The 25,228-nt window shown below is 43.4% G+C and overlaps 2 protein-coding genes across 9 annotated transcripts in view; one reads left to right on the forward strand and one right to left on the reverse strand.

Moving 5' to 3' along the window:
* The window catches only part of LOC126267876 (uncharacterized), a 77,467-nt gene extending 60,002 nt beyond the window's left edge, over positions 1-17,465 (reverse strand). The window contains exons 1-2 of the mRNA XM_049973185.1: positions 17,173-17,465; positions 5,293-5,489 (exon numbers count right to left, since the gene is read on the reverse strand). Coding sequence (XP_049829142.1) covers positions 5,293-5,489; positions 17,173-17,435 — 460 coding nt within the window. The 5' untranslated portion in view covers positions 17,436-17,465. The remainder of the gene's footprint in view (positions 1-5,292; positions 5,490-17,172) is intronic.
* The window catches only part of LOC126268080 (H(+)/Cl(-) exchange transporter 4), a 436,467-nt gene that overhangs the window by 172,247 nt on the left and 238,992 nt on the right, over positions 1-25,228 (forward strand). For all 8 annotated transcript variants that reach the window (XM_049973559.1, XM_049973558.1, XM_049973552.1 and 5 more), the window contains one exon: positions 2,725-2,753. The gene's annotated coding sequence lies outside the window, so the exon portion shown is untranslated. The remainder of the gene's footprint in view (positions 1-2,724; positions 2,754-25,228) is intronic.

The following is a 25,228-nucleotide window of genomic DNA, read 5'->3' on the forward strand; positions in this document are numbered from 1 at the left end:
TCATCCTGTCAAAATATTGCCTAATTTGTCAATCTGATACTATCCAGCCCTCCATAATTTTGATTCATTTGATGTGTAACGTTGAGCTAGACATAAATTATCAGCTATTGTGCCTGTTCATTTTTTTTCAGAAATGACGAATGCCTGTAAGTTATCGCTTCCTGAAATTAATGTAAACTATTAGTTTCGTAAATAAAAACAGTTTTTTCTTGCCGCAATGTATTTTATTTCCTCCAGAGGCGTTTCGCCTTTTATTTTAATGCATCTTCATTGGAATCTAGAATGATGCTGTTTGTTTTGACGAGCGGTATTTGTAGATTATAAAACAGTACATATCTTGTTTTTTTTACGCAAAGAAGCGGTTACTTACAGTTCTTCGCGTTTTTGGATGGCTCCGCGTTTCCTCTAAAGTGTTCACATGCTGGAGGTCGCACTGTAACTTCACTTTCGAAACTACTTTATGAGGTACACACGCATATATGATCACACTTCCCTTAGTGACCTAGAGACTCCTAAGAGAAGTGAATTGACATACTTGTCTGACACGCGGATGTCTGTTATAATAGCTCTTCTTCTTCTTTTTTTCCCTTCTTCATTCTCTTGTGCCTTTGTCCCGCATCGGCGCAGGGTCGACAAAGATATTAACAGATCTGGCAGGATTAGTTTAAGGGATGGCGAAATACCCATTCTGTCCCGTTGCCCCTCGGATTTAATATATGAATGCAACTGTCTGTGCGTAGTGTTATTCATGTGAAAATGATCGAATGTTATCTGACTGTTTCCGAATCGTGTAACGGAGGTGGGGTTAAGTACCAGCCCGGCACTCACCAAATCGGGTGTGGGAAACCGCCTAAAAACCAATCCCATCGTCGTCGTTAATCCGCCGGGTGGATTCTGTCCTGGCCAGCGTACCTCACCGTCCCGAAAGCGGCACTTTAACACGCGCGGCTATTCCGGCGGGTCTCTGTTGAGATTAATTTATGAGAAAAATAGTGTCCTGTGTGTACTGACCTACCCGTTTTCATTTGAATTTGCTTCGTTGTTATGCAAAACAGCTAGCTCTTAAAATAGTCGGTCTTGTTGGCACGGGGTGACAGTTATTGAGCTATACGAAATAAAATCATAATAGTCCGCATCTCGTGGTCGTGCGGTAGCGTTCTCGCTTCCCGCGCTCGGGTTCGCGGGTTCGATTCCCGGCGGGGTCAGGGATTTTCTTTGCCTCGTGATGACTGGGTGTTGTGTGATGTCCTTAGGTTAGTTAGGTTTAAGCAGTTCTAAGTTCTAGGGGACTGATGATCATAGCTGTTAAGTCCCATAGTGCTCAGAGCCATTTGAACCATTTGAAATCGTCATAACTTCTGAAGTGTTTGCGTTAGGAATTTCCAACCGAACGGTTGGCCGCGGGGCACCATGGGAATTAGTATGCGCGTGCGCCTTGTTGTTGTCGGCCATTTGCACGTGAAAGTGTCACGGTACCAGCGTACCTGAGCGTATAGCGCTTGTGAAGGCCTTTTTATGCGAGCGATAACAGCACACCTGCGACTGACAGGAAGTTTGCGACCTAATGAAGACAACCGGTCCAAGTGTGCTAACAATCAAGAATTTGATTCGCAGGTTTGAGAGAACGGGTAGTGGTCGTGATGGCAATGTTGGCAATGTCGGTCGTTCAAAAAGGGTAAAAAAGCCTGAAAACATCGAGGACACATGCGCTGTGCTTCAAACCTGTCCCAGGAAATCGATCAGACGAGCTGCGGAACAGGCGGGAATCAACCTTGAGACACTGCGACCAATTTTTGTTGAAGGCCTGCATCTCTTCGCACACGGAATTCAAATCCATCACCCATTAAGCCCCAGAGCCATGGAACAGCGGTTGTGTTTTGCCAACACTGTTGTTCACAGAATTTACGAACAGGACTTCGATGAAAATATGGTTTGATGTAACAACGACTTTCATTTAGATGCATTCGTCAATAAGCAAAAATTGGCACACTTGTGGGACTGATAATCCACATTTCGCGATCGAGAAGTCTCTCCACCTTCAACGGGTGACAGAGTGGCGTGCAATGTCGAGTAATGGAACAATCAGTGTGAAATTCCTTGATGGCACGGTGGCTACCGAACGGTATGTGAAGGTTTTAGAAGATGCTTTCATCCCCACTATCCAAGGTGACCCTGATTTCGACAAGATGTGGTTCATGCAAGACGAAGCTCAACCGCACTGAAGCAGGAGAGTGTTTGATGTCCTGGAGGAGCACTCCGGGAACCGCATTCTGGTTCTAAGGTACCCAGAGGCCACTGACATGGGCATCGATTGGGCGCCATATTCTCCGGATCTCAACACATGTGAGTCCTTTTTGTGCGACTATATTAAAGACAACGTATACAGCAATAGTCCCAAAAGCATTGATGAGCTGGAAACAGCCATTCAGGAGGTCATCGACAGCATCGATGTTCCGACACTTCAGAGGGTGATGCAGAACTTAGCTATTCGTCTGCGCCACATCATCGCAAATGACAGCATATATATAGAACATATATCGTAATCTAAATCCAAACATCTGTAGTGACGTTTACTTGTTGAATAAAGTGTTTGTACGCAGTAATTTGTACTAATTTATGTTTTTTTGTATAGTTCAGTAATTTCACCCTGTATCAGAGAGTCTTCATTATTGTAAGACTGTTTGTCAACATGGTTTGCCTGACAAATATCTTTCTCTTTTTCAGGAAACATCTGAAGTCGACGGACACTCACAGTAAGTTAACCTGAGTATTATAGGTCAGTCGTGTATAATTTATGGTAGAAATGTAAGCAAAATCTAATAGATACACGATTAAGATTTTCTGTAGTATACTATTATTTAGTAGGAAGATGAGTTAAATAGAAAATAGTACTTGCAATATACTACCGTAAGTTTGTAGATCGTCGAATACCAGTTTCACCTCAACTGAAAGCATTCATCTGTTGCAAAACACAATACCTTTCTCCTTTCTTCTATTTTGTTTCGCAGACTTCTTTGGGAAGTTAACTGTCTTGCTTGGCCGTTGCAGTTTCACAATACACATCATGTTAAAGAGAATTTTTAAAACGGATCTTGTTCACACGGAGTCTTTGCTTCTCCTCAGCAAAATAAAAGGTCCTTTAAATAAGGTCCCGCCCGGTTGGCCGTGCGGTCTATCGCGCGGCTTTCCGGAGTGGGAAGGAGCGCCCGGTCTCCGGCACGAATCCGCCCGGCGGACTTGTGTCGAGGTCCGGTGAGCCGGCCAGTCTGTGGATGGTTTTTAGGCGGTTTTCCATCTGCCACGGCGAATGAGGGCTGGTACCCCTTATTCCGCCTCAGCTGCACTATGTCGGTGATTGCTGCGCAAACAAGTTCTCCACGTAGGCGTACACCACCATTACTCTACCACGCAAACATAGTGGGGGGGGGGGGGGGTGGAGGGGGGCGTACTGCTTCCCACGGAGTACATCCTTCATTGGGCCAAACAGATGGAACTCGGAATGTGCCAGATCTGGACTGTGGGGTGGATGAGTCAGAACAGTCCAATGATGTATTGTGAGATACTCTCATGTGCGCAGACATGTGGGAGGCCTTGCTTTGTCATAGAGAATAAGTTCATTTGTGGCGACAAATGCGCTGAAGTAGTTTCTTCACTTTCCTGAGGTTACCACAATACACAATACCATGAGGGTGGACATCAAACAGAATAACCTCTTCAGAGTCCCAGGAGCCCGTCACCAAGACTTAACCGCCTGAGACTGCGGCTTTGAACTTTTTCTTCGGAAGAGAGGTGGTGTGGAACCCCTCTATGGATTTCCGTTTTCTTACCGGTTCGAAATGATTAACCCATGTTCCATCGCCAGTGACGATGTTCGACAAAAATTGTCCCAGTCAGCTTCGTAACGCGCATGCAATTCCACTCGGATGGTCCTTCGTTGCTCGTTATGGTCTTGTGATGATGATGTTTGGATTGTGGGGCGCTCAACTGCGCGGTTACCACCGCCCTTACAAATTTCCAACATTTTCTTCTGCCACGTGCATAAATGATGATGAGATGATGAGGACAACACAAACACCCAGTCATCTCGAGGCAGGTGAAAATCCCTGACCCCGCCGGGAATTGAACCCCGGGCCCCGTGCCCGGGAAACGATAATACGACAGCGAGACCACGAGCTGCGGACTTATTGTCTCAGTCAGCCTCGTAACGCGCAAGCAATTCCATACAAATGGTCCTTCGTTGCTCTTTATGGTCTCGTGTTAGGTGGCGAGAAACCCAGCGAGCACACATCTGTGAGTATCCCCAACTGGTGGACAAGTGTGTCAGCACTACCAACAGATCCGTCCACTTGGGTAACCAGATGTTCGTGATCCGTCGATCACCTCGAATGACAGTGTCCGCATGTTCTGACACTGCACGCGTCACAGCTGTGTACGGCCGTCCGGCACGCGAGAGATAGGATAGGTTTGCGGGACTTTGTTGCGATGATAACAGACGCCTCGCTCAACGACTCTCCGTGCTTTTGTTCACTGTCAGGTCTCCGTAGACATCTGCAAGAGCCTATGAATATCTGCAATGTTCTGGTTTTCTACCTAAAGAAACTCAATGACAGCTCTGAGCTTGGAACGCATCTCCTCTGTAGACGCTATCGGGGGCCGAACCGCACAATAAACCTGGGTTCGGTGTGGGGCGGTCGAGGGGAAAAGTGGACTGCGGTAGCCGTCGTGGGGTTGTAGACCACTGCTGCTGCTGCGGGGACGGAGCCTCTCCGTCGTTTCTAGGACCCCAGTCAACATACAATATAAAAGGTAAAAATTGTGTCGAAGTTAGTAGTACCTCAGGCTTGGCATACAAGACAGTAACTATTTATTTGATCATATACAAGCCGCAAATGACATGACGTGAAACTTGTACAACTCGTTAAGTAGTATGGAGTGAAGCATATACACATGATAAATGACATGAAAAATGTAGTCCATGCTGCTAAAAGTTGCACTTCAGTATCGTGGGTGATACAGTGAATGACATCTCAGTGCTGTTTCGTTTTTTTTTTTTGCTGTGACTATATGACTGTGACGGTGTGTTTTATGTTGCTACACCAAAATAACATGTTTTTCGTGTATGAATATAAGAATCAAGAGAATATTCATGGATTTAATGACGAATGCTTATGCAAGTGAGGAACCGCAGTAGAAGTGTTCTCTGGAGAAAGCGCTTCTGTTGCGAACTCGAGACCACCTGGTTAGGAGTCTCGTCGTTGCCGGCCTTGCGCTGACGCTGCGACGCTCAGAAGCAGCCGTTGAGGAAGCGGCCGGCGCGGCCGCCGCTGCAGTGCTGGCGGTAGACGGTCCACGCGTTGAAGCCGTCCCCGGAGAGCCGCTGGTGCTCGGCGTGGATGCGGCGCGCGCACGTCACGTCGTCCGAGATGTCGTCGTCCTGCAGCCGGTCACAGGAGATGCCGCAGGCCCAGCCGTGGCCCGGCGGCGAACACCTGCGCACACCGACCACGCCGCACTTCAAATGTCTGTCCTCTGAACTTCCTCGACAGTGTTCCTCAAAACGATGTCGCCTTCCCTCCAGAGGCTCCCCATCTGAGTTCCCGAAGCAACACTTGCGCGTTCTTCGAACCTGCTGGTCACTAATCCAGCATCTTACACTGAACTGTCAAAGAACTCGGTACAGGTATGCGCATTCTAATACAGAGATATGTAAACAGGCAGAATACGACGCTGCGGTCGGCAACACTTACACACTACTGGCCATTAAAATTGCCAAACCACGAAGACGACGTGCTACAGACGGCAAGAAGATGCTGTGATATGCAAATGATTAGCTTTTCAGAGCATTCGCACGAGGTTGGCGCCGGTGCCGACACCTACAACGTGCTGACATGAGGAAAGTTTCCAACCGATTTCTCATACACAAACAGCAGTTGACCGGCGTTGCCTGGTGAAACGTTGTTGTGATGCCTCGTGTAAGGAGGAGAAATGCGTACCGTCACGTTTCCGACTTTGACAAAGGCCGGATTGTAGCCCATCGCGATTGCGATTTATCGTATCGCGACATTGCTCCTCGCGTTGGTCGAGATCCAATGACTGTTAGCAGAATATGGAATTGGTGGGTCAAGGAGGGTAATACGGAAAGCCGTGCTGGATCCCAACTGCCTCGTATCACTAGCAGTCGAGATTACAGGCATCTTATCCGCGTGGCTGTAAGGTATCGTGCAGCCACGTCGCAACAGATGGGGACGTTTGCAAGACAACCATCTGCACGACCAGTTCGACGACGTTTGCAGCAGCATGGAGTATCAGCTCGGAGACCATGGCTGCCGTTACCCTTGACGCTGTATCACAGACAGGAGCGCTGCAATGGTGTACTCAATGACGAACCTCGGTGTAGGAATCGCAAAACGTCATTTTTTCGGATGAATCCAGGTTCTGTTTACAGCATCATGATGGTTCAAAAACGTTCAAAAGTGTCTCTGAACACTATGGGACTTAACTGCAGTGGTCATCAGTCCCCTAGAACTCAGAACTACTTAAACCTAACTAACCTAATGACAGCACACACATCCATGCCCGAGGCAGTATTCGAACCTGCGATCGTAGCGGTCGCAAGGTTCCAGACAGTAGCGCCTAGAACCGCTCGGCCACCATGACCGGCATCATGATGGTCGCATCCGTGTTTGGCGACATCGCGGTGAACGCACATTAGAAGCGTGTATTTGTCATCGGCATACTGGCGTATCACCCGGCGTGATGGTATGGGGTCCCATTGGTTACACGTCTCGGCCACCTCTTGTTCGCACTGACGGCACTTGGAACAGCGGACGTTACATTTCAGATGTGTTACGACCCATGGCTCTACCTTCATTCGATCCCTGCGAAACCCTACATTTTGGCAAGATAATGCACGACCGCATGTTGCAGGTCCTTTACGGGCCTTACTGGATACAGGAAATGTTCGACTGCCTGCCCTGGCCAGCACATTCTCCACATCTCTCACCAATTGAAAACGTCTGGTCAATGATGGCCGAGCAACCTGCTCGTCACAATACGCCAGTCACTACTCTTGATGAACTGTGGTATCGTGTTGAAGCTGCATGGGCAGCTGTACCTGTAAACGCCATCCAAGCTCTGTTTCACTCAATGCCCAGGCGTATCAAGGCTGTTATTACGGCCAGAGGTGGTTGTTCAGGGTACTGATTTCTCAGGATCTATGCACCCAAATTGTGTGAAAATGTAATCACATGTCAGTTCTAGTATATTTGTCCATGAATACCAGTTTATCATCTGCATTTCTTCTTGGTGTAGCAATTTTAATGGCCAGTAGTGTATAAGACAACAAGTGTCTGGCGCACCTGTTAGATTGGTTACTGCAACTACACTGGCGGGTTATCAAGATTTAAGTGAGACTGAACGTGGTGTTATAGTCGGTGCACGAGAGACGGGCACAGCATCTCCGAGGTAGCGATGGAGTGGGGATTTTTCTGTGTGACAATTTCGCGAGTGTACCGTGAATATCAGGAATCCGGTAAAACATGAAATCTCCGACAGCACTGCGGCCGGAAAAAGATACTGGAAGAACGGGACCAACGACGACTGAAGGGAATCCTTCAACATTACAGAAGTGTAACCCTTCCGTAAATTGCAGCAGATTTCAGCGCTTGGCCATCAACAAGTGTCAGAGTGCGAACTATTCAACGAAATACCACCGATATGAGCTTTCGGAGCCAAAGTCCCACTCTTGTATCCTTGATTACTGCAGGACACAAAACTTTACGCCTCTCCTGGGCCGGTAAACACCGACATTGGATTATTGACGTCTGGAAATATATTGCCTGATCGGACGAGTCTCGTTTCATATTGTATCGAGCGGATGGACGCGTACGGGTGTGGAGACAACCTCATGAATCCATGGACCCTGCATGTCATCAGGGGACTGTTACAGGTGGTGGATGCTCTGTAATGGTGAGGGGCGTGTGCAGTTAGTATGATATGGGACCGCTGATACGTCTAGATACGACTCTGACAGGTGACACGTACGTAAGCATCCTGTCTGATCACCTGCGTCCATTCATGTCCATTGTGCATCCCAACGGCCTTGGACAATTCCAGCAGGACAATGCTACACCCCACACGTCCAGAATTGCTACAGAATGGCTCAGCTCAACCCTTACGTTGGCCATCAAACTCCCCAGAGATGATCATATCTGGCATGCCTTGCAACGTGGTGTTCAGAAGAGATCTCCAAACCCTCGTACTCTGACGGATTTAGGGACAGTCCTGCAGGATTCATGGTGTCAGTTCCCTCCAGCACTACTTCAGACATTAGTCGAGTCCATGCCACGTCGTGTTGTGGCACTTCTGCGTGCTCGCGGGACCCGTATACGATATTAGAGACATGTACCTGTTTCTTTGGCTCTTCAGTGTATACGTGCTCTGCTTTACACACGAACTACATTTTCCTGAAATTTTCCCAATAAGCCGAAGTTGACCATTCGCCTTCCCCACAACAATCCTTACACTCCCGTTCCATTTCATATCGCTTTGTAGTGGAACGCCTTGATATGTAATGGGCGTGGCTGTCTGAAGCAGCACAGTGCCAATGCTGTATCCGAACATTACGCGTTTATTTTTCCTGCTCTTCTACATTGACTTACATTTTGCTACATTCAGAGCTAGCTGCTGTTCATGACACCAACCAGAAATTTGGTCTAAGTCATCTTGTTTCCTCCTACAGTCATCGAGAACATCTTCCGGTACGCCACAGGATTACCACAAACAGCCGCAGATTACTGCTCACCCTGTCCGCCAGGTCCATTTATACTTATGGTGAGTAACAGCAATCCTAGCACACATCCCTGGGGCACTCCTGACGATACCCTTGTCTCTCATGAACACTCGCCGACTGCGTTCTGTTGCTCAAGAATTCTTCAATCCACTCACATATCTGGGAACCTATCCCGTATGCTCGTACCTTCGTCAACAGTCCGCAATGGGGCATCGTGTCAAAAGCTTTACGGAAATTTAGAAATATTGAATCTGTCCGTTGCCCTTCATTAATAGTTGGTAGTATATAATGTGGGAAAAGGGAAAGCGTAGTTTCGCGCGAGCGATGCTTTCTAAAATCGTGCTTATTCGTGGACAGAACTAAGAATATATTCCATAGTTCTACAGAAAACCTGTGTTAATGATATTGGTCTGTAATTTTGCAGTTCCGTTCTTTTATCCTTCTTATATACAGAAGTCACCCATTCTTTTTCCCAGTCGCTTGGAACTTTGCGCTGGGCAGAGATCCGCGATAAACACAAGCTGAGTATAATTGTTCTGCGAGACTTATGCAGGAGGAGGTAATATGTTGCCCAAATCTTCTGGTACACTACACTCTCTGAAACTCAACAGTAAATCTCCCAGTGATGCACAAAGTCTCGCTTCTAGCGTCAGCCATTGGAGCCTGTTGAACCTCTCTATAATGCTCTCACTCCTGTTACGAAATTCGCAAGTCTAAATTTTATCGTTTCTCTCGTTTCTATTAATCCTACTTATGAAGATTCTCGGACTAATGAACAAAAGAATCGATCCAACAAGAGTTTTCTCCGCCACTCGTTTCGTGAATGAATAACATTCATTAAGACTCTCCCAATGAATCTCAGCCTGGGATCTGCTTTTCAAATAGTTTGGATTATGCGGTTATTCCACTATAGGTCGCTCCGGTAGTTACAGTCTGTACTCATTTGTCGCCAGTAGTGTAATCGAACAGTAGTAGATCTATTCGCCTATTTTTTCGTGATACGTGACATTTATTTACGTTCAGGATCAACTGCCAGCCCCTGCACAATTATCGATCTGCAGGTCTTCCTGGTATTTTGCTATAGTCTTACGGCGTTTGAGCCTTCCTCTGGACCAAGGTTCCCCAAACTGTGTTCTGCGCAACATTGGTGTCCCGCCGAAAGTGAATAAGTGCTCCAAGAAAAACTGTTAATAACATTGTGTTTCTTTCTTCAGTTTCGATTTTTTGACTATGCTAATTAGTTTTTAAAATTTCTAGTACGATTTCCATGTTGTAAGTCATGATTTTTAATTGAAGTAATCACTGACTAAAACAAGTTTCTCTCCTTTTTTTCAAAATTTTATTAACGTTCAAAATAAACTAGGTATTCCATAAAAGTACCAGGACTGTCAAAATGTTCCCCTGCTCTAGGCGAACATCAGCCTCACGGAGCCTTCAACGTTGCCTGTTACATTACTAATGTACATTCTACTCCCTTGGCATACTCCTAAAATCACTTTTAAATCCGATTAGTAACATTTTCCTATTTATAAATTTTTACTCGTGTTTATACCTTCGCTATTCTGTACAGAATGTAAAACTGCGTTCATAATTCTGATGAACGAAAAGTCCCAGGTAAATGTTACCAATCTATTGAAAGATAGTAAGGTGGTAGGCTCCTATCTTAGACCTCCTTACCGGCCATTTTCTGTAGGGGTTATATCACCTAAAGCTTTCGACCGGGTCAGTCACCATATTTTATGAACTATTTTGCAAAGACAAGGGAACACCAGTCACTTAATACTAGTTACGAAAGCATAGGTGAAGAAACCAACTTCATAATAAAGACTGAAGCTATAATAATTAATAGAGCAAAGAGTCAAGGGCCTTGTATATCGCCCACAGCTTTTACCACCTATATTGACAACATTCTTAGACAGTGGAAAACTAACGTCAACTGAAGCATTAAAACTGGATCAGATAAGTGGACACAGCCAGCAATGTTCGTTAACGACTTAACAGTTTTACAGGAGTGAGGAGGCTCTGCAAATGGCAAAATATTGCCCAGACCAAAGATCTAACTGTTAAAATTTTGGTATTTCTCATAGAAAGACTAAGATTAGGGGTTTTGAAAGACAAGATACTGCTCTTTCCGAAATAGTTGTAAAAGCTCACGTTTTGAACACGTTTCGTATTATAACTTCTTATCTACCAGCGACGCGCAAGTCTCCGAGGTGGCGTCAACTCAAAAGACTGACACCAGGCGACCGGTCTACCCGACGGGAGGCCCAAGCCACACGACGTTTCATTTCATTTCAACTTGAAAAAGAGACATTAAATATGCATCAGATGATGTGTGGCACAATAGACAAAACAATAGGCAACGAAGTGCGGAAGAAACAAAAATAAAATTTGATAAAGTGATGGCTAAACCTGGTTTCCCATACGGCCCAGAGTCGAGAACATTACGAAAACAAGGCGAAACGCCTATACTGGCCACAGAAATGAAATTTATTAGTTGCGCGAAAGATTTCTGTTTGAGGGATTAGATACGGAATGAAGTTATCAGAGTTGAATTTGTAAATTTATTTAGTTGACGAATGTATACAACGAAACAGAGTAAAATAGCTAGAACTTGTCGATAATACCTCGCCTCGGGCATGGATATGTGTGATGTCCTTAGGTTAGTTAGGTTTAAGTAGTTCTAAGGCTAGGGGACTGATGACCTCAGTCCCATAGTGTTCAGAGCCATTTGAACCATTTGGATGAGGTTTGTGCACAGCCGATAAACAACGATTGCTGTTGTTCGTCTACTGCGTTTAAGTTTCTTAATGATACAATTAGATATACATCACAGATAATGGTTATTTTACTGGCACCCTCACGTAGGCAGTACACACGATTATTTGCTTTTGCCGAGCGCTTTGCGCCATTTATTCGCGTCTGGAAACTATATCTACGCGAATTTGCACTTTTATTTTCCTTCATTCTGCATGATTCAAGTTTAGATTTGCATGTACTTCAACTTTTGCCATTGTGGTTCCGCATAGAAATTTCATTCTTGGTACTTTATTCGTCAGAACCTGTAATGAGTTGGCCATGCTACTTTACATTATTTTATCCTATATTGATGTGAAATGTGGATGTAGGAAGCATTATCTGATTTTTACAGCATCATATATATGTCCATGAGATAAATTATGTTCTGTGAATCAAACGTAAATTACATATTTATTTAAATTGTTTGGTGTATAATTATTAGTCCTTCTTTGCCTTTTCAATAACATCAAGTGTATCATGCATTCCTATGACGAACTAGATCTGTTTGCTGGCAGACTACGTAGCTACTTGTCACCTAAACTAAATTTTGTGCTTTGTAGGGATTAAACTTCGATTACCTTTTACATAAATTAATAGCAGTATAATGCTGTTGTAATCTAATTTATCAAAATTTGTTTCGTTTGTGACTCACTCTGTATGTTTTATTTTTATGCAGGGTTCCTTGATAATGGGGCTATGATTCCGAAACTAGTAACTGTGCAACCTCTGTTTCCGCAACAAATACGTAACTGTACTTCTGACGCAACTTGCCTGAACTTGCAGATCGTCAGCTGCCGAGCCAGACGTAACACGCATTTATACTGTGAGCATCTGTTTTGTATATGAACACTTGCACAAATAGTTGAGAACGCAACGACTCCTGGGACTGAGTTACGCAGTATGATTAGATACGAACCTAATTCAGAGAGTATTATGTGAGACAAATGACTTTGACCTTTCACATCGATTTAAGAAATTAACCATTTCTCCGCCATAATGCGTGAAATAGAAAAGTGGGGTCGTCGTGGGAGAGCTCTGACGGTTGTACAGGTTCTAGTGTTTTCCTAGAGTCGTACGTGCAAAATTCCTGTTGTTCGACACGCACAGGGAAACCACGAATCGCTCTACGAGTTTTGCTCAATAGGGAGACCACTGCCAGCAATAGACAAGGGTCTGGATTTGTTTTCCCGTCGGACTTGCAGTGATAACCTGCCACGAATGGTCAACACGAAGTATACGAGATCTGACAAATGAGAAACGTAGCAGCTCGCATCTCAAAGGATCTACGTCACGCATACATTAGTCCGCGACTATTTCTAGACGATAGGTTGTGCCATTACGGAATGAAAAGTTTAACCTAAATCGATCTACTTAGCGGCAGCAAACGAATAGTTTTCTACATACTCTTTCTAATACTGCAAACGACGTTGACCCTGTACAATTTCGGTAAGATCCGCATTACAGAAATTTTTCAACTATATACTGTAGACGCTCGTAGACTGAATTATGATGGCGACGAACATAAATGGGAAATTTTTTGTAAGAACACAGCTTTGCAGCATAAAGCACTTTTCTTTTGTGTCAGACCACTTACGTGACGTTTTACGGTTAAGTGAAAGAATACAGTTATAACAAACTGCTAGCTGCGCGGTCTACGGCGCCTTGTCACGGTTCTCGCGACTCCCCCCGTCGGAGGGCCAAGTCCACCCTCGGGCATGTGTGTATGTGTTGTCCTTAGAGTAAGTTAGTTTAATTAGTGTGTAAGCCAAGGGACCAATGACCTCAGCAGTTTGGTCCCATAGAACATTAGCACAAATTTACGAAACAAACTGGCCTGGCGCTGTGATCGAGCGGTTCTGTGCGCTTCAGTCCGGAACCACGCCGCTGCTACGGTCGCAGGTTCGAATCCTGCCTCGGGCATGGATGCGTGTGATGTCCTTAGGTTAATTAGGTTTAAGTAGTTCTCAATCTAGGGGACTGATGACCTCAGATGTTAAGTCCCATATTGCTTAGAGCCATTTGAACCAAAACAAACTGCTCGTCCACAGTTATGTCATGACAAATAATATAAAGGCTACTTCAGCTACAATTTGGACTCTACGAAATACTGAAGCGTTAGCTACCTCCATAGATCGCTGCCGATGTCATAGGTGTTTCTTAAGGAGCTCAATCTTTTCTGATGGCCTGGAGCAGCTTTGCAGACAGCAGATAAAGCAAGTTCTCAACAGGAAAAGACCGTCAGAGAGAGGAACGTTGCGCGCGCGCTCGTGTGTGTGTGTGTGTGTGTGTGTGTGTGTGTGTGTGAGTGAGTGTGAGTGTGTGTGTGTAGGGAGGCTTATGCCATGTTGGTTCGAGGGCGTGCTGAAAAGTAATGCCTCCGAATTTTTTGTAGTAAAACTCTTAAAGCTTTTTAAATAAAACAAATGTTATTAAAATTGTACGTATTTATTTTTCACGTCATTTTTCAACAAAGTCACCCTGATGACGAACACATTTCTCTCAGTGGGAGACCCGTTCCTTGATACTATCACTGTAGAATGTTTGAACTGGGTTGACGAAGCCATAATTTCACTTCTGCTTGCGCCGCTTCGTCACTATTAGTGTTAAGTGCTCAAAGGATTTCGTTAAGTTTTGGAAATACACGAAAATCGGAGGTGGCTGATGGCAGGTATGATAGACGACAGTGAACTCAAGGCATATCGGACTGTTGCAAATGTCGCAGCGTTCGTGTGTGGTCTGGCATTATCATGATGAAGGAGAGGGTGCTCATTCGAAACTAGATTACAGCTCGCTATTTCCCACGCACCAACGTAGTTAAGTCACACACCGTTATATTACACATTACAGTTTTAGCCCTCTAGCGACAAAGGGCTAAAATACGTGGAAATGAAGAATAATGATGAACAATGTTAGTAATGTTTGTTATATTTAAAAAGCTTTAAGAGTTTTCATATAAAAATTCGGTGGCATTACTCCTCAGCACGGTGTCGTACAACAATTGTACTGTGTGTTTTGTACCGATCATCTGGGTGAGTGGACGTGCCACACGGAAAAAACAAACACACGTTTCGTGGAAGTGCGTTGTTGAAGTGTTTATTTTCAATAATCACACTAGTCGCTACAAACTGTATAGTTTTCCAAAAACAATATTACGAGATCAAGTGTTCCCCAGGGAAGCGTACTGGGACCTCTGCTGTTCCTGATCTATGTAAATGACCTGCGGACAATCTGAGCAGTTCTCTTAGGTTGTTCCCAGATGATGCTGTAATTTACCGTCCAGTAAGGTCATCCGAAGACCAGTATCAGTCGCAAAGCGATTTAGAAAAGATTGCTGTATGGTGTGGCAGGTGGCAGTTGACGCTAAATAACGAAAAGTGTGACGTGATCCACATGAGTTCCAAACGAAATCCGTTGGAATTCGATTACTCGATAAATAGTACAATTCTCAAGGCTGTCAATTCAACTAAGTACCTGGGTGTTAAAATTACGAACAACTTCAGTTGGAAGGACCACATAGATAATATTGTCGGGAAGGCGAGCCAAAGGTTGCGTTTCATTGGCAGGACACTTAGAAGATGCAACAAGTCCCCTAAAGAGACAGCTTACACTACACTCGTTCGTCCTCTGTTAGAATATTGCTGCGCGGTGTGGGATCCTTACCAGGTGGGATTGACGGAGGACATCGAGAGGGTGCAAAGAAGGGCAGCTCGTTTTGTATTATCACGTAATAGGGGAGAGAGTATGGCAGATATGATACGCGAATTGGGATGGAAGTCATTACCTCAAAGACGTTTTTGTAGCGGCGAGATCTTTTTACGAAATTTCAGTCACCAACTTTCTCTTCCGAATGCGAAAATATTTTGTTGATCCCAACCTACATAGGTAGGAATGATCATCAGAATAAAATAAGAAAAATCAGAGCTCGAACAGAAATGTTTAGATGTTCGTTTTTCCCACGCACTGTTAGGGAGTGCAATGGTAGAGAGATAGTATGATTGTGGTTCGATGAACCCTCTGCCAAGCACTTAAATGTGAATTGCCGAGTAGTCATGTAGATGTAGAATTAATTATTTCCCATGTTTCACTTTCTGTTGTAATGTCCCTCCTCTGAGAAGTCATAGGTTGTTCCCATGATGGGACCGAAATGCTTTCATCACAAACTTTGACACAATTCAGACAGCGTTCGTTATAAAGGGCCCTATAATGTTGCGCGTGGTACTGTTCTTGTAAGATTTACAATGTTGACAGTGGTTGGCACTACAAAAGATTAGCGATCTGAAGTCTTCTGGTTGACGCCGACTTTTACGAATCACAATTACGGAATGCAGCAGTGAGGAAAAGCTGGGCGCCTGGTAAGGTGTCTGTGCAGAAAAAGCTATGCTAGCTTTCTGAGCTTCCCGCAGACCGCCTGTAAAACTGGCCCAGCTGAAATGAACGCATAGTTCTAATTCGCCCTGTTTACCCACTTGAGTCTTCACATTCACACTACACTTAAAAAGAAAAATAATAATATTAATTATTATTGGAACAGCTGCTGTCTAATATGTCTACCCGTCAAGATGTCGAATGAGTGAATGCGTCTCCATATTAAAATTGTATTAGTATAAGACTGTTGCTGAACCGACACTGTTACGTGTAAGGAGTTACGAGAGGCAAACAACAAGAAATGTATTTGGAAGATACATGCACGATGTACTAAGAAGTGTCAACGGATGTAAAGGTACAGACTGGAGTCAGAAATGTTGCTACCGGAAATGAACTAAATATATGCAACGTAAGTCAGAAGAAAATAAGAGAAGCAAGAAATGCTTATCTGGGGTATGGAGATGGGATATGTAAATAGTATAAGGTAGCTTACGGAATGAAAAAATAACAGATATAATATATCAGAAATGAACTAAACACAGGCTGACTGCTGGTCGGGGTGGCCGAGCGGTTCTAGGCGCTTGAGTCTGGAACAGCGCAACCGCTACGGTCGCAGGTTCGAATCCTGCCTCGGGCATAGATGTGTGTGATGTCCTTAGGTTAGTTAGGTTCAAGCAGTTCTAAGTTCTAGGGGACTGGTGACCTCAGATGTTAAGTCCCATAGTGCTCGGAGCCAACAGGCTGATTGAGCTGCCCATATCACTGGTTTTATGCAACCTGCAACACCATCAAACACCACACGCAATATTTTCCTATTCTCTCGCGCTCTACGCGCAAACTATTAGTTCTATCCTGAAAAATAAACAGAACCTTTTTGTAGGAAATTTAATGTAGCTAAATTTTGTACCGAGGTGCGTTTTCGCTAGAGGGCATAGTTTTAGAATTATTCAAGAATAACGTACAAAAGTGACCTTCAGACGTGATTTTCTTGAATAATTCGGAAACTATAGCTGCTAAGAAAAAATGGAGAATATGTACATTGAATGGATGCCGGAAGGTCACGAGCAAAAATAAATATGAAAGAAAAGAAACCGAGGCCCTAGAAGTGGAGGAGAAGATGGGAACTGTAACAGGCAGAAAATAGCTTAAAATGGGGAGCGAAAAAGAAGAAGAGAGGTCTGCCTTCTGCATCTGTAGATTACTGATGCCGGACTCACCAGTACTTGTCGGAGATCTGGAAGATGCCGTGGTCGAGGCTGCCGTCGCCGTTGAGGCGGCCGACAGCCGCGGTGTCGAAGTTGGACTCGTAGTTGGCGATGCAGACCCAGGTGGCGAGCTGGTCCCAGGGCAGGCCGTGGCGGTAGCGCAGCTCCCTGGCCAGCTCGCAGCGGCCGAACCTCCTGGCGTGCGCCGGCGTGGCGGCCGCCATCAGCAGCAGCAGCGCCACGGCTGCCGGCAGTCGGCTCTGTGAGGTGGCCATGGTGGAGGAGAAGGAGGAGACGGAGCGAGTGCAGACAGCAGACGGCTCGCCGCCGCCGCTTTTATGCGGATGCGCGGCGGGGCCTGCAGGAGGGGAGGAGGGCATGCGGGCAGCCACTTCCACGACACCTCATTGGTCCAAAACACGGTCACTGCGCCGGTTGACAAACCACCGAGGAAGCGGCCGGCGCGCAGAAACCCCCGTGTTACGAGGAACAGGCCTCTTAACCGTACGCTGCTTGCACACCAGCCTTCAGAAAGCCCCCTCTGTTATTAAGAAAAATGGTTCAAATGGCTCTCAGCACTATGGGACTTAACGTCTAAGGTCATCAGTCCCCTAGAACTTAGAACTACTTAAACCTAACTAACCTAAATACATCACACACATCCAAGCCAGAGGCAGGATTCGAACTTGCGACCGCGCGCGGTTCCAGGCTGTAGCGCCTAGAACCGCTCGGCCACCCTGGCCGGCTGTTACTAAGACTGTCAGGCTATTGCTCCCAGGGATACCGACATTTTCGAAGGAGCTTTAATCTCAATAACATGAATTTGACATAAAGTCATGCAGGCGGCAGGCGGCACTATTACAAAAGTCAGTAGTTCTCCATTGAGGCTGACTGGGTCGCAATGTTAAAAGTCAAACATCAGGCAAGGAATGACGTTTTTGCTTATAGGGTGCGTTTCAGAATTTATGCATCATCCGATAACGAGGATCGATTACAGCACATAGATATGGCGTTTCAAGTTGTATCTTAAACAAACTATCATCAGGTTACCGTCCATTCAGAAGGCTGTTGCACTCAGCGACTGTTATATTGACTTTTGAAATTTTATTGGCGATCTAGATTTCAGCTACAAACTAGCCATTCTCAATGCACTATCATCTTTGATCAATGCATGTAATGCATTTTACCTTTACTTGTGCTGTGATCGTTACTTCTTGCTAAATTTCATTATTATAGATCAATGGGCAGTACCCTATAGATCTTGATGAATGAGTATGCAAGTATCAAAATATGTGACATAAGTGGTCAAACGTTTTTATTGCATTGACTTAGAAGCTAACGTTAATACTCCTGAACTCACTCATATTTACTCCCATACTCCTACTTTGGATTCTAGTGTGACGACTGCATGCCGGAGATACGGCTTGAAGAAGGTACTGTGTACTGTGTTGGTCGGGTTTCAACCACAGTTCATTGACCAACAGGCATTACTTGCATTGACCAAAAATGATGGTGCATTGAGAATGGCTAGTTTCTAGCTGAAATCTAGATCAGCCAATAAAATTTCCAAAGGACGACTGATAGCTGAAATCTATTATTTACAAGAGAAACAAACTAGTGTGCGAATATTTGTTTCACATACAACTCTAAGCGCCATATCTACATGCAGTATTCCCTCCTGGATATATGATGACTGATAATTCCGAAACGCGTCATATGAGCAATAAGGTAATTCCTTGCCAGTTGTTTGACTTTTAACATTGTTACTCAGTCAGCCTGAATGAAAAACTTCTGACTGTTTTAATTTCAACTTTGATGTCGGATACGAAATGATAAAAGAAACATCATTTTAGTACGATATAATTACCAATTAACGATTTTCGGACTGCTTTCCTTTGCTTGTACTGTAAATGTTACATCTTACCAAATTTCATTATTGTAGATCAATGGGAATTACCCTATAGATCTCGATGAGTGACTATGAAAGTACCAAAACATGTGACATAAATGGTCATACCTTTTTATTGCATGACTTAGAAGCTAAGGTTTATTATACTACGAAGGGACCATAGACCTTAGTATGTGACATAAATTTTCCACTTTACCCGTTGCCTCTCCTGGTATCTCCCTATGCTTAATTCAAATGCCGAGCTCATTCTGCATTTGTTGGTACCTTTTGGTTCCATGCCTAAATCGGTAAAAATGGAAACCTTGGAAGAACGCTTTATTTTTTTGTCTGTCTGTTCGCCCGTCCGACTGTTAAAAACCGTTGTTCTCACGAATGGGTACACGTTTCAAGTCGAAGTTTAGGTCACGTACCAAGATCTGTAGTCCCTTGTCGCTGTAAAGAATTGAACCTTCGACGTGAATGCAGTCAAAAGATACTGCCATTTGTATCACTTATGTTAATATTACCAAATTCACTCATCAAAACGTACAGCGTACTTCCCGTTGCCCTAGAATCATGAAATTTGGCAGAAAGGTAGATTTCACAATATAAGCGAAGGGAAAAATCCGAAAACTGTAAATCTGTAATTATATGACACCAAAAATTCTCTTGTCATTTGTTATCAGGCGTCCGTCTGTTACGACCCATTTTTCTCAGCAACGGGTACACGAATCAAGTTCAGATTTATGTCACATACTAAGGTGTATGGTCCCTTGGCTGGATAATAAACGTTAGCTTCTAAGGTCAATGTAATAATAAAGAGTATCACCATATATGTCACATATTTTTGACACTTGCATACTCACTCATCGAGATCTATAGAGTACTTCCCATTGATCTACAATAGTGAAATTTGGCCAGAAGTAACGATCAGAGCACAAGTAAAGGAAAAAAAATCTGAAAATTGTTAATTGGTAATTATATCACACGAAAAAATATTTCTTTTTTTCATTTGCTATCCGATGTCAGATTTGAAATTAAAACAATATGAAATCTTTCATTCAAGCTGACAGAGTCGCAATGATAAAAGTCAGACATCTGGCAAGGAATGACTTAATTGCTCATATGACGCGTTTCCGAATTTTATCAATCATGAGATATCCAGGAGGGGATACTGCATATAGATATGGCGCTTCAAGTTGTATGTGAAACAAATACTCGCAGACTAGTTTGCTTCAAGTATAACTTGTAACGCTTTATCTGCGTGCTGTAATCGCTCCTGCATATCTGATGATGGATAAATTCTGAGACGCATCATATAAGCAATACAGTCATTCTTTGACTGATGTTTGACTTTTAACATTGCGACCCAGTCAGCCTCAATGGAGTACTACTGACTTTCGTAAAAGTGTCGCCTGTAGCCTGCATAACTTTATGTCACATTTATGTTATTGAAATTAAAACTCTCTCGAAAATCTTGTATTCCCTAGGATCGATAACTTGCCGGTATTAATAATAGGCAAAATGGTCGAGAGTCTTGATCACCGAAGTGGGTGACCTGTCTATATACTCTATATAGGTAATTAAGTTTGCACGGACCCCCCTCCCCAGTAGGTGGGTCGTGCTCGCTCATGACCAGCTTTTGTCTATTCAGCTACCTGTGGTTGGCGTGCCTGTCTTTTTGAGAACTGTATATTTAGATGTTCAAACTTAGCAACATAGCCGTAAATTTTTTATCTTTTCCTCGAAATAGTAGTTGAACTATTACACTGTATTATTTTTTATTTTCATTCTCTCATAGCGACTTCTTTCGAGGTCGCAGAAAAGTTCTCGAGCACTCTTCTATTAAAATTACACACAAAGAGTAAGTCTCAGCATAAAGATACGAATGTTGGTAAATTACATTATAACAATATTACTGTGCCTTGAATTTATGAAACACACAATAGGACACCAATACTTAAAACACATAAAATGTAGTTCACAATATGTATAACTGTGCAGTCTGCTAAGCGAATAGTTATAGTTCGTCATAGGAATAAAACTGTCTAGTTATTTGCTTAATAGATTAAATAGTTATCTGCAACCTAACTACATTTTATGATCTGTAGGAATTAATGTCGCACTGTATATTACATAAGTTGATGACAGCATAGTGTTTTTATAATGTAATTTACTAAAGTTTGTATCTTTGTGCTGAGATTCACTCTCTATATATTATTTCTATTCATGAAAGGGTGGAATGGCGATGCGATACCGAAACTAGTCGCAAAGAAAGTCTTATAAATAAAAGCAATAAAATTGTAGCTGTCTGACTACTATTTACAGATAAAACTATATCAGCTTCAGGAATACACAAAAGTTTTCCTCTTAAAATAATTTAAAAGACGTCGATAAATTTGTTAAATGAAGGCAAGATTTTTCGGCAAAGGCTATAATTTAATTCGCAACTCCTGTTGGTGACTCCGTGTTTTATATACGACGGGCTTTCAAGAAGTCCTACTACAACGGTGACAAGATGAGAATTAAAATCATGTTCCGGAACCAGTCACGATGCTTGTATGTTATTTGTTGACATGTGTTTGTTAACGACGAGTTTCTAGCCACTTATGCTCATCATCAGGCGTCGGAAGGTTATTTTTATATCTTTTATGACTGTCAAAGCCAGTGGCTCTAATGCACAGCTGCGAAAAACAGCTGTCTGGCATTTTGCTTGGTTGTGGGACATATCTGGTGATGTTAATCCAGTTATATTCTTTTTGGCTTGAAAATTTGTAGTGGTTGTTTTATTTTAATAATGCCCCAACTCTTTCGAGCGGCTACGCACTGTGAAGAGGAATGAAGGGTGGAGCGCAATTAACAATGGGCAATTCTTTTTATCCTCGATAGTAACATTTATAATCAAACAAAAACAGAGATTATATTTTGTCGTTAATTCGCGCTTTCCGTTCTTCAAGATCAAGCAGGAATTAATGGCCTCTATGCCATAAAATCGAGCATTTGTTGTTGTTGCTGCCATCTTTAGTTCGAAGAATGTTTTGATGTAGCTCTCCACGTAATTCATTATCAGATAGGCTTTTCTTGCTATTGCCAGTCTGCGTTTTATATCCCCTCTACTTCGGTCATCATCAGTTATTTTGCTGCCCAAATAGCAGAACTTACTACTACATATAGTGTCACATTCTCTAAACCAATCCCCCATCACCTGATTTAATTTTATTACAGTCCACCGTCCTTTTTTTTTTACTTTAACTGATATAAATTTCATTACCTCTTTTCAAGACATTGTCCATTCCGCTCAACTGATCTTCCATGTCCATTGCCGTCTCTGGCATATTTGAAATGTCCCCGCCAAACCTAAGAGTTTTTATTCATTCTCCCTGAGCGTTAATTCATTTCCCAAATTTCTTCGCGATTCTCTTTGCTGCTTGCTCAACTTACACGCTGAATAGCGCCAGGATCGCCTAATACTTTGTCACACTCGCTTCTCCAGTGTTGCCTCCTTTTAACATCCTTCGACCCATAACTGCAATGCGGTTTCAGTAAAAATTGTAAATAGTATTTCAGTCCTCATATTTTATCGCACTTGTCTTTAGAATTTTAAAGAGCATACTACAGTCAACATTGTCAAAATCTTACTCTAAATCTACAGTTACTATAAACGTAAGTTTGCCTTTCTTCATTTTATCTTTCAAGATAATTCGTATGGTTCATATTGCCCCGCGTGTTCCTACATTCCTCCGGAACCCAGTCTGGTATTCCCCGGGGCCAGCTTCTGCCACTCTTTCCATTCTACCTTAAACAATTCGTGTTAATATTTTCCAACCACACGTTTTACGTAAAAAAGTTAAGTTGTAGCTGTGTCTCAAAGTGAATATCAGCAAAGGTGAAACAAAGATAATGGAATGTACTTTAATTAAATCATGGCGATACTAAGGGAACTAGATTTGGAAATGAGATCTAAAAAGGGTAGACGAGTTTGGCTATTTCGGCAGCATAATAACTGAAGACACGATATGAAATGCAGACTAGGAATAGAAAGAAAAGTGTTTCTTGAAAAGAGAAATTTGTTAAGATCGAATACAAATTTAAGTGTTAGCAAATCTATTCTGAAGGAGTTCGTCTGGAGTGTAGCCGTGTACGGAAGTGATACGTCGATTGTAAGCTGTCCAAACGTGAACAGAACAGTAACTTTTGAAATTCGCGTTACAAAAGTATGCTGATGTTTGGGTCGGTCGGCGTATATCCAATGAAGAGGTACCGAACTGAAATGGGGAGAAAGGAAATTTATTTCATGATTTGATCAAAAGAAGGGCTCAGTGGACAGAACAAATCCTGAGGCATGAAGACATAAATTTGGTGATAGAGGGAATTGTTGAAGGTAAAAATTGTAGAAGCAGACCAAGATCTGACTACAGTAAGCAGTTTCAAATGGCAGTAGGTTGCATAGTTTTGAAGTGGCTTGCACAGGGTAGACTGGCCTGAAGAGTTGCATTGAACAGTCTTCGAACTAAAGGACACATCAATACAATATTCCATTTTACCGACATATTGAGGGCGAAATAACGACCAATGCAATACTGAAGAAGTACTCATATATGTTTTAGTCTACAGTCACAATTTATCTGTTTTACCGACTGGCTATCTCCTGACTATTCCCAGTCTCGCAGTCGAGACACTAGCTTCCCAAACATATACTTCTTCAGCAATGCAACATTCATTACAATATCCAGTGGAAACAGTCAGAAGATGAAAATTTGTGAAAAAAGATTAGTTTGGTAGGTTATTCGTTAGAAAGGTTTGCGACGTGCAGAAACAATTTCATGGCTGGCACTGTACCTCCTCGTAAACTCAAGATACGGGTCAAAAGCGTGGCGCTAAGGCTTCTTACCACCCAACCTACATTGAAGACGAAAGAAATTAAATAAAAATAAGTAGAAGTCTGCGAAGCATTTTAACATTCACAAAAATTGCTGTTTTTGATGTTTCGATTCCTTGAGTTCCAGAAACGACTCATCGTCAGTTTTCTCGATGCACGTGAGAGCAACTCATCTTTTACACTAGTTATTTTGTACTGTTTCAGAGTTAAATCCTAGAGGTGTATGATATACTGCTCAGTTAATTTGTTTCAGGAGGTCAAAGTTGGGTAAAGGGGGGGGGGGGGGGGACACAATTCAGTGAAATAAAGACGTGTTAAAAAGGATAAACTGAGAGGCCTCGCTACTAATACAAAACATGACGTAATGCAGAAGCAATACCAGTGTAAAAAGAAATACTTTAATACTTTTTGTGCAGCTCCAGCGTTCCTTAGGCTGTCTCTTGTAATATTTCTTGTAGAGGAAAAGTTACATGTATCGCAGGTAGCTTCTAGTGAAAACTTTGCATGCGACAGAGGCAGTGTGTTTGGTTGTGGTGTAAATTACAGCAAAAGAGTAAACGTGTGCATCTTTCCAGTTGTCACCGGTGTGGGTTCACTCTTGGTCTCCAGATTCGAGGAAATGTGACGTCATGAGTGAAGGAAGAGAACAGTCATCCTGTTCCTTGTATGCCGAAAGATGGGACGGACCTTGCATCAGTAGTGGACACGAGGAAGTGTAAAGAAAATTTCTCGCCTGTGGTCGCCACTGGCGGCTAGAACTAGATCTGCTCTATGGCGGATACTGTCACGGTCGCCACTACATGCGTACTAAGATTTTGCATGCTCCCAGTTGATTTGCTGCAAGTCTGCCGGCGTTGTTTAAAGTATACGACGTGCTCCACTTTTCACTGGTCATCGGAACGCCCAAAACCAGCGTTGGAGCATTCGAATTTAGTGTCATGTTGATCTGGACTGTTACCGAAGTCGCTAACAAGCTAGTCACATGCGACAATGCTCGACCAGTGCCGGCCGTTGTGGCCAAGCGGTTCTAGGCGCTTCAGTCTGGAACCGCACGACCGCTACGGTCGCAGGTTCGAATCCTGCCTCAGACATGGGTGTTTGTGATGTTCTTAGGTTAGTTAGGTTTAAGTTCTAGGGGACTGATGACCTCAGCTGTTAAGTCCCATAGTGCTCAGAGCCATTTGAGCCATTTGAATTTTTGGTATCTGTTCTTTCGGACATTTCCGAAAGATCAGATACTATCTTCATATAATCTTTGGCTTTGTTGACATCATCTTCATATAGGTAATAATTACCGGCCA

This window comes from Schistocerca gregaria, chromosome 4, assembly GCF_023897955.1.
Source record: "Schistocerca gregaria isolate iqSchGreg1 chromosome 4, iqSchGreg1.2, whole genome shotgun sequence".
In the NCBI taxonomy this organism is placed as follows: Eukaryota; Metazoa; Arthropoda; class Insecta; order Orthoptera; family Acrididae; genus Schistocerca; species Schistocerca gregaria.